Source organism: Buceros rhinoceros, unplaced genomic scaffold, assembly GCF_000710305.1.
Source record: "Buceros rhinoceros silvestris isolate BGI_N320 unplaced genomic scaffold, ASM71030v1 scaffold12267, whole genome shotgun sequence".
NCBI lineage: Eukaryota > Metazoa > Chordata > Aves > Bucerotiformes > Bucerotidae > Buceros > Buceros rhinoceros.
Genome location: NW_010421625.1, coordinates 124,145 through 134,661, shown reverse-complemented (window position 1 = coordinate 134,661; position 10,517 = coordinate 124,145). Strand labels below are relative to the sequence as shown.

The 10,517-nt window shown below is 38.9% G+C and overlaps 1 protein-coding gene across 1 annotated transcript in view; it reads right to left on the bottom strand.

The window, feature by feature from the left end:
• The window catches only part of LOC104496602 (voltage-dependent L-type calcium channel subunit alpha-1D), a gene marked incomplete at both ends in the record, with an annotated part of 98,359 nt that overhangs the window by 5,028 nt on the left and 82,814 nt on the right, over positions 1 to 10,517 (bottom strand). The window contains 9 exons of the mRNA XM_010139746.1: positions 988 to 1,089; positions 2,185 to 2,287; positions 3,818 to 3,914; positions 4,032 to 4,159; positions 5,396 to 5,555; positions 6,863 to 6,954; positions 8,574 to 8,639; positions 9,368 to 9,496; positions 9,915 to 9,953. Of these exons, the coding sequence (XP_010138048.1) occupies positions 988 to 1,089; positions 2,185 to 2,287; positions 3,818 to 3,914; positions 4,032 to 4,159; positions 5,396 to 5,555; positions 6,863 to 6,954; positions 8,574 to 8,639; positions 9,368 to 9,496; positions 9,915 to 9,953 (916 nt within the window). The remainder of the gene's footprint in view (positions 1 to 987; positions 1,090 to 2,184; positions 2,288 to 3,817; positions 3,915 to 4,031; positions 4,160 to 5,395; positions 5,556 to 6,862; positions 6,955 to 8,573; positions 8,640 to 9,367; positions 9,497 to 9,914; positions 9,954 to 10,517) is intronic.

Sequence of the window (10,517 nt, the reverse complement as noted above, 5' to 3'; positions counted from 1 at the left end):
CGATCCCGGGGTCTGTTCCCAACCCCGAGTCTGATCAGTCTCGAAAGCTGCCGTAACACTACAGAAGTACAATAAACTACAAGAAATACCAGATGATTACAATGGATCTAGGTCTTGGATGTCTAGATAAATATATCCTGGGTGTGGGTGACAGTGCAACAGATCCTGCACCTTTAAAACTTGAAAAAGCAAGTAAAAAACAGTCACCTAAACCTCCACTACAGCATATTAATAAAAATGTATATATTGAAAAAGGCTAAATATATATATTAGAATATATATATTTAAAAAGAGAGCTATAACAACTATCCAACATCGTTTTATAGTACGTAGGAACGACTAATATATGCACATGCCTTGCAGTTATGGCAAATGTATCGATGTCTTTAGAATTTAGGTATCGTTTTACACTTTCACATCTCAGTCATACTAAAATAAATCTGAACCATTTCCATTATCTGCTGACTACGGAACTGCTCCGGTTTAAACCAGTGTAACTGAGATAATTCAGCCTCTTCCTTTAACAATTTAGCAAAAAAGATATTTCGTAAGCCGACAATTTTTAAAATCTTTTCTCCCAGAAGTATTTGACATATACAAGGATATAAGCTATAACGCAGTGTACACTGTCAAGCTTAATTAGTACAAAACATGTTCTTGTGCTCAATGCATTGACATTAAACTAAGTTTAGTTTATTTTGCTAAATGACTTGAAATCAAGACTAGATTTAGGTCTAGTAAGGTGTTCTTTTCAAGCAAGAAAATAAGCATAACATTTTCCTCTCTTTCTTTTTGATCTAAGGAGGTTGCCCTTATCAGTCCTATATGAATTACCTAGTGTAACAGCTATATATTCCTGTGTATTTGGTTATTATTGGGTTTTCTCCTTTAATGACACTATAATTGCAAAATTTAGCAATTTTATTTCTTTAGATCCTAACGAAGATCAAAAGGCACATATAATAGCATAAAGTTTATCAGACTGACCGCCAGCTGGAGGGACAACTTGGTCAAGCAATTTCATGCTCGTTTTCTTCCATATTTTCTTTATAACTGCTCTAAGTTCTTCATTTGCTTGCTCTAGATTACCTGTGGCAGTGAAATAGAAAAATGAAGCATGGCAATTATGTTTCAGCTGACCGAAATGAATGATCCTTTGGATATTAATTAGCTGCATACAAATAAAGACAGTGATAAGGATGCTTTGCAGCAAGCCTAAGCTATAAGAAGTAGCAGATAACGATACTACAGCTAAAGAGAAGAAAGGCTGTAAGACCATGAGCTCCTGGGGCTTTTAGACTGGTCTCTGGAGCACGGCAGAGGTCAACAGTAATTCACACATCCTGGCTCTACTCTGCCGCTGCTTAGTAACTTCCACTTAAATTGGGCAGAAAGTGATGACTTGCTCTTTGTAAGCCACTTCTTGATCCAAAGCTGAGCCTTCATTTGTTTAAACATAGTAATTACTCAACTGTACAGGCTGGAACGTTCAGGCAACTGACTGCTGAGCAGTTCTTCATCTCTTGCAGCGCTCACCTAAGCCACAGCAACACCTGAGTGGGTTTAGTCTAATCAGTTTGTTACTGGCAGTGAAACTCAAATTCTGCTGAGAATGGCACGAGATACAGAACAGAAAGAAGAAAAATACTATAAAATAATTAAAAATGGATGAAAACAGAAAGCAAACTTCTTGAAAAGGTCCTACAGTTGTTTAGAACTTTCCACCTCTGATGCAAATGAGAGAAATCCATTCAACCCAGAACTGGTCTCAACCAAACTGGAGTCGGTGCTTTCAAGTGTGCGAAAGTTGAAACTGTGCCAAACTGAGATCCAAGGCACCCAGTTAAAGAGTAGCAAGGAAGGAGCACCATTGGTGGGATAGAAAGGGGAACTCCCTGCATTGGAACTCCTGCTATGCCGCTGCTACATGTTTTTATCTGACCAGATAAAAGAACGTAATAATTTCTGAGATTTCTTGGGCTCCAGTCTCGCTATCCTTTTCCTTTCATTTTCTAGCAAATCGTTCCTAGCAACAACGAAAAAAACCCATGATCCAAAAGAGAACCAAATCCAGTGAGACTAAGACAGCCTTACTCGCACCCAAAATGAATAAAGTAAATTCTAACTTCTCCTCGTTGTACCTTCTGACAAGTGCAGTAAAGGCTTTATAGCTAAGAACCTTACCTTCTGTTTTTATCTTTAGAGCAGTCCTAACCAAAGCAAACAAAGTAGCATTGAACATGACGGTTCCATCACTGTTCAGTGGCATATTCATGGCTACTAACCTCTGTAAATGAGAAAAAGGAAAACAAATTTCATTACAGCCTTGTTTGAAAAACAAAGTTCATTGCAATGTTCATTTCTGAAAAGCTGATGTATTCAAAGAATAACGTCCACTGAGAGGTGTAGAAATTGTACGTCCTCAAACAAAGTTGAGTCTTCCATCCCAGCTGCACATACTAACTACCCAATACCGCTTCTTTCTGCTATTACTCACACGCATGCTTACACAAAAGCTAAAACTGCCCACTAGTTCTCATGAACTATTTATTGAGTTAACTGCAGACTCTGAAGCCCAGTTCTTGGCTATCACTGTAACTCACACTATGCCAGTATTAAGGATAGACGCAGTTAATTAAGACGATGCACTCCATGTTCCAGGTTTATCATGGGTTCCTCCAGCCTCATGCTCCAAGAAGAACAGCAGCACCGGGTCTGCCTCGTGTAAGTCAATTAATTTCCCAGGTCACTCTTCAGTGATGCCACGTACCTCTTCTGCTATCTACACTGAGTTAGTGTGCAAGGGGCTCCCCTCTCTGGATTAGTCCACCTCTGCATCAGAGTGTTCTTTCAGAGCAGTATCGCCGTGACCCTCTCTGTCAGAAGAACACTGTTCAATTTATCAAAATCTTTTCCTGATGGCTGACTTGGATCATCTTCTATCCCAGTTTAAAAGTGTTACTCATTTGGATAATTCACCTTAGAATATAGACATAGGTTTGCTTTGAACCCAGTGTTTATAAACAGATACAAAAGACATCCAAATGACAGTGCTGTTGTGATCCTTTAATTAAAAGGCTTGACCTCATTCCTACTGAAATTGCTAAACCCATAGTTCCAAAATTCTCAAATAAAATTCATCTCCTTTGTGTTGCTTTTCAACTTTTACATTAAAACACAATGAATCCTCTTCTATATTACACTTTGTGCCTGACAAATTCCTCATCGCTTCATATTCCCTTTAATTTTCAGTCTTCTCTCTCACAGCTACACATCGTGTTGCACAGTTACTCACTTCAGCTTGGTTTATCATCTTGCAGTCCCCACCCTTCAATCTCTGTTTCATGTGCAGCAAACTTCTCACAAATGCTACTGTAAAACTACTGTTTCAAAACTTGATTGTCAATTAAACTATCACCCCCTTCTCTCTGGGACTGAAAGGAAATCAGAAATGTTGCTGGGTTGAAGTAGTCTTATACGTCACACTGGGTCAGGAGAAATGCTAGGTGAGGCAGAGCCAATAACGTACATGTTCACATACATGTGACAATAACAGTCTAACGATAGGTTTGCAGACTGGCCCCTTTCATTTTGATGCTCTGTGAAAAATTTTACATGGGTGGTAACTACTCAGATGAGTACTGAAAGAAATTGCACTAATTTTGCTGCGGTTTTGTCTACAGAAAAATGGGAAAACTTGAGAGTGAAGGAGACCTGGTGAACAGACAGGATTACCATGCACATGAGACACATACGGGGTGGAACTGAATGAACAAACTGTAAGAGAAACCTAGGAGGAAAATCGGGTAAAACCTACCTTGCAGGCCACTCGGTGAGGGCATAATTTGCCAAAACCAAGTGGTGGCTGAATGCGCCTCAGTAACGTAACCACATCAAGATGCTTTATCCTTCCCCTAGAACCAACACACATCATCAGTTACCAAAGATACATCCCCTCCCAAAGAATATACTATGCTCGGCCTGTATTGTTTTTACCACATAAATCTTACCAGAGAAATGATCTAACTTACTTTGCTTCAGGGTCATATTCTGACCATATCCTTTTGAACTCATCCAAATGATGGGGACCCAGAATAGACCAGTCACGCGTCAAATAATCAAAATTATCCATAATGACAGCCACAAATAAGTTTATAATCTAAAAAAGTAATTGAGAACAACCTGCTTTAATTATTTTCAAATAAAAAAAGATATTCAATAAATAAAATAATTTTACAAAGTAGCAGGTTAAGTATTCAAACAAATAAATTGATGTAAAAAAATTTCTTCTGGCAAATATCATCAAGTATAATAGAAATTACTCGCTAACAATTTAACTGACTATCCAGAACTCTGTCAAGCAATGACATGACCAGAGCGTGATTCTATCTTAAGAACAGTCAGTCTTTGCCATAGGCCGTATTATATAGTTTTGTTTCTCTTCCTTGATTTGCCAGATCCCGCTACATCACAGTGAAGAATGGACCCAATTTGACACAGTGTAGATCACAGGAAACAACTTTTGTACTAATATCATTCGATGTCATGACAATAAGACTTCTGCATACATTTTGTTAACGCAGAAGGTGATACAGAACAGCAGAACGTGTATCTTTACATTAGTTCACAGAATTCTGTTGGACAGCTCTCCTGCTGCAAGGAGAACAGGACTGTGAATAGAACAAATCAGCCAGCTCAGACCAGACACCTGCAATGAGGAAAAGCATTTTTCCAAGATTATTTTAGAGCAAATAATCCATTATTCCATGTATAGGAAGAAAGGTTATTGTCTACTTCTCATGTGCCACAGTTTGAGCACACAGAGACATGAATCCAAATTCTGCTAAGTTTAGATAATACAAATAGCATTACTAGTAAGTCGAAGGAATTGCAGCTTTATTATTAATGAGTAATTAATGATACTATTGAGAAATGCATGAAGTAATAAGCTGATGGAAAGACTGTTTACAGCCTGCAAACATGCAACCAAACACGTATATGCCGCATATAGTCAGAAAAACATCTTGCACATGAGAATTTAGAAACACAGAATACTTTGGGTTGAAGGGATCTTCAACGGTCATCTAGTCCAACCCCCCCGCAGCGAGCAGGGACATCTTCAGTTAGAGCAGGTTGCTCAGAGCCCCATCCAACCTGACGTGGAATGTTCCCAGGGATGGGGCATCTAGCACCTCTCCGGGCAACCTGTGCCAGTGTCTCACCACACTCGTCATAAAAATCAGTGTAAGATAAAAGACTGCATAGAAAAATGTAACCTTGCAAAAGTATTTTAGATACGGGATTTTCAATCTTTCTCTGAACTCACTACTCTTAGTTCTGCAGGAAGTCAAAAGGCCAAAGGTCATTTCTGTTAATAAGCACAAGCTAGACTCACCAAAAATGCACAAAGCATGTAAAAACTGATAAAATAAATGATGGCAAAGTTGCTTCCACATGTGTATTCTTCCCCTGGATTATAATCGGATTCTGGATCACACCGTTTTCCAGGCAGACATGCCAGCATGATTTCCTGCCAGGCTTCTCCAGTCGCACACCTTCACAAGGGCACAAAGACACCGGAGGCATGATTCGATCAAAATGGATTAAAGAGGTCTTAGTTTGTTAAGGTCTGACAAAACACTTGGAGCTTTACAAGCACAAATGTGAAGAGAGATTGTGAACATTGCAGAGCAGGAACTAATTAAAGAAATTCAGAGTATGCTTCAGACATGACAAGCACAGATCGGCACTGCAGACACATTTTGTCAGGTAGACTAACAGCACCATAAAGGCTTGCCTGTAAAATTTGAACCCAAACTGTGATTTACAAGTTAAATACTTATTGCAGTGAGCTGCTATGTACAAAAGCACCATTAGGTATAAAACCGTAAAAGTTGAAAGTATCTATTTGTAAAAGATAAATTCCGTTTTCCTCAGCATGGGTGAGGAAACACTTGTCTCTAACTTCTGCTGTTACATTTTTTGCATAACTGGGTAACGCCCGTGTACAGACCCATGATTTCAAATCCTTAAAGGACAGCTCCAGATTTATGACATTTTCAGCTGTGTTCGTCACCTACTTTCAAAGGCAACAGTCTTTACATGCACAAAGTGACTTCTGTCTCACTGGGTGATGCCCTGGGTCTCAGGTAAGGAATGACCTCGTAGTCTGGTCAGCCAGGTTAGTAACAACGCATAGGAGCCAAGTGGAGTTACAGACTCACAGGCAGGAGAGCCCTGAGGGCTGTCATCTTCAGAGGCATCCCTGTTCCGTGTAATTCCCTCTCCTTGCGCCAGGACACTCTGAAGAACTCACGGCAAACATTTACCCTCTTAAGCTCTCTCATGATAAAGGTCACATTCTACATCATGTTTTAATTACTTTCGTCATCAGAAAGTCTTGCCTATGGCTTACCTGATATTTCCCTTCTGCAAGTTACACCCTCTACTTGTTGTAACCTCTTCAGCAAACGTGAAGAACCGTTTATTTCTTTATCTTTGCCACAACCTCTCATTTTTCCAAACTGCCACACTAGCCATGCTTCTAAAGACATGCAGGGCACAGTCTTTTTCATCTTTCCTCACACCTACACAGTGCTATCAGGGCTGACTATGTTTGGGCTCTACTTGAAGACAATTACTCCACAAATGAGATGTTTCACAAGAGCTGTAATGAGTTTAGGTCAGCATCACCCTGCTGTGCCGGCAGACACTCAGTATACAGCCACAGAGAGCACGTGCTGGTTACGCTAAAGTGATTCTCACCTGCAAACACATTTTGAACAAATCCATGGTACAAGAGCTAGAGACATTTTTCATAGATCAGTGAAATCGGATGCATTAAGAGATAAGGTTTACTCACCTGAAGAGAAGTAATACAGCTTGGGGGAAAGTCTGAAAATTGTTGTTTCTGTTTATTTGATTGTTGTCCCTCATGGCCACTTTTCCAAATACCTACAATAAAACAAGGTTTTGACTTTCCTGCTAGTGAGCTGTACTGTCAGAAACTGTAGACTTGCAATCTAAACCTGCTTCAGTATGTATGAAAAACATTTTCACAATTACACTTTCTTTACTCTCTAAGATATTTCCTGATAATAATGTAAATGCCATGAAACTTTTCACATGTACAAGTTAATACTTAATCTATTTTGGCATCAGTAAACCATTACCATACTAATACATATTCCTGTGTTTTATGTGAGAAAATATTCCTTGTTTTAAAATAGTATCTAGAGTCCTTTACTGATATTAAAGCCCTACTGCACTAAATATTGTATGTAAATGTGGTAAGAAAACTGTTGTCCTGAAAACCCCAATTCTAAATAGAGAAAAAGACATGCAAAGATGGAAGCCAATGCACAGAGTCTGAGCGTTAGCTAATTTAGAGAGCTTAACACCACTACGCTCTACACACATGCTGCTGGACTGTAAGGACACCAAGCTGCTTTTGGATAAACGACGAAGAGAAAGAATCGGGAAGCAAACACACTCTCCATCGCATATTACTCCTCATCGCATTTAATGAGGGCCTCCTTTAGTGCTGATTTGAAGAACCATACAATTTTGAGAACAAAAGAAAACAGCTGTAAAGTTTTATGGAACACAGTACTATCCTAAAGCCTTATGACAGGAAAAAGTGTTATCGAGGAGGAAAGAAAAAAAAAAGAAAAAAGGGGTGGAAAAGGAAAAAAGGAAAAAGGGGGGAAAAAAGAAAAAAAGAGAGAACTGCAGTCCATACTCAGGACGATGATGGTCATGCAGTCCTGCTCCTCAGGCACTAGATCTCACGTGTGGCACACAGACCACCATGCAAATCAAACCCTACTCCCAAATCAAACCCTACAGCTCCATGCTCAGAGCTTTTCTGCTGCTTTCCTGCAGCCAGTGCAGTCCTCTCTCAAAGAGGATCCCACCCTGCCACTAACAACGACTTTTAGGAACAGTCTCCGGACAGGTTTCTCCTATCTAGCTGTCTCCAGTTCCTAAGGCTGGATAACCTGTTCTGCCCTCCCAGCACTGCTGCTGGTGCGGCACCTTCATCCCAACCGCACGTTTTCACATTTTAAGTTACCAAATTCCTTTCTGTGCCTGTACATCTTGAACGTGTAGCCTACTATTGATTATCCACAGGCTCAGCTGCGCCTAAATCTTTAGCTAGATTCTGTTCCTAGTTCTGGTCTTTTCATACGGGACTGCCTTTTTTTTGGTTTTGTGGTAGCAAAAAGAATAAAGCTAGAGTTTTAAAGCCAGATTCCCAAAACAGGTCTATAGTAAAAAAGTCGTCTTCTTGCATACATTCAGGCATAGGAATAAACTGCACAGTACATGGAAGAGAAGTGGCTCCTTTCAGCAAACCGAGGTACTAAGAGCTCACACCAAGCTCTTCTCTTGCATCTCTTTGGATTTTCTGACTACCAAAATCATAGCCAAAAAAAAGATTTTTACATTACACAGCTTTGCCTCATATATAGCACCACTAACAAAGGACTGTTTGAATAAGCACCTTGGCAAAAAAGTCCTGGAGTAGCAAACACTGCACTTTGTTACTGCTAAATAAATTCTCTAATTACCTGCATTCCGATGACAGCATAGATGAAGAACAGCATGGCTATCAGAAGGGCAACGTAAGGCAGAGCCTAGAAACGGGACAGGTGCATTGTCTTTTAATAACTTCAATTTCCATTCAGAAAAATACTTTCTCTGTACAACACAGTCTTTTCCAAGTTTCTTCTTCTTATCCAAGTGCTTAAAATGTTACCACCTGTCACTCTTAACATTCTGCCTCATACAACGAACACAAGCTTCATTATATTTTAAATTATTTCTGCCAGTAATCCAGGCAGAAGCATCATCTGTAGCAGTTTTAAATTTTATTTTCATTACTAATTCTGACAACACAAAGACCCCATCCCTCCAAAGATTATAGAGTTCCATTAATTTCACATTCATCAGTTTTCAGGAGCGAGAATTCAAATATCTGTTACACTTACGAAATCAGTTTTATATTTAAAAAATAGATTAAATTCCTCTTTTGTAGTCATCTAATAAAATGCGTGGAACTACGAGACCTGTGTGTGTGTCAAAACTATCCATTTTAGATATACCAAATACTTTTTTTACGAAGTACCATAGAAATCTCACAGTAACAGCTAAAATTAAATGACAAAGAATGACCCTTGGACTCACTGAAGTAACTAGTGGAGCTTATTTCAGCATTAGTATGCAAATACATTTAAATATGTGTCATTACTGATAGCACGAATTTCAAAAGAAAAGCGTTTTGCACAATACAGGGTATTGCTTCATGAAGTTTGGTGTATAAATGGTTGTAACGATAAAGAAAATTTAAATGAATTTTGCTAACCTGAAATGACTTAATAAATGTCCACAGCAAAGTTCTGATTCCTTCTCCTCTGCTAAGCAGCTTCACCAACCTCATCACCCGGAAGAGACGGAAAAAAGTGATGGAGATTCTAGCGCTGTCTTCAGAGTTCTGAAGAGCATCATGGAGAAGTCAAACCAAACACAAACTCAAACATGCAACACTTCCAGTAAAACAACATCGAATGCAAAGGTGGAAGAGGTAAGATTTGAAAATGTATCTTGAGGGCCTTTTCACCTTGATAAGCATGACATGAAAGGAAAAAGTACATGCCAAAAACACAGGACCTGTAGAAATGCTTCACACATCACATGCATTTCCAAGTTTTCTGGTTTGTTAATAAGGATCATACTGGGTTGGTTTGTAGTAGACTTCAATAGTACATTGACAATGAATGCAAACCACCGCATAACACCTTTGTAGTAAGACAGTTATGAAAAATACAGAAAAAACTGGTGGAAAATAGACATGGTAAAAAGAATAAACTCAAGTAGAGGTAAAACCACTGGGGTCAGTTTACTAATCTTACCCCTGACTCATCAGTTGTGACTGTTTCAGTTGGCTTTGGCTTTAAGAAATTAAGAACATTAAATATTAAAATCAAGTAAAAGATAAAAAAAATCAGCTTAACCATAAACCAAAGGAAGGACATTTTTCATTACTAAAAGTAAATTAACATCTTTCAATTCAATTTACTTATGAACAAAACATTAACAACCTTATTAAAACCTTCTCTTTATTATTTCATGTTGGCTGACTCATACTAAAATCTGCCAATATAAAACCTGTTCAAATGACTCAATGTAAAGTAAATAGAAAATAAAAGATCTGCTCCTGTGTAAGCTAAACAAAATCAGCCATCAAGTTCCACAGGTTATATGAAATTGCACCAGCAAGCCTAAGAAAAACTTAAGAACAAAGCTCTGGGATCAAAACAGCCTTTCGAGTTTCCTTTTCTGCTGCGCTCTTTTTGAAGATTAATTACTCCACCACTGGAATCCAACCGCACCCAAGCAGCAGTGTTTTATATCACATCGGGTGCTTCCTTAAAGCAAAGTTAACTCGGGGATGAACACTGAGGTTTGCAGCACTGAACAAGGACAGATTTTACTCTGCCAAAGTGACTGACACA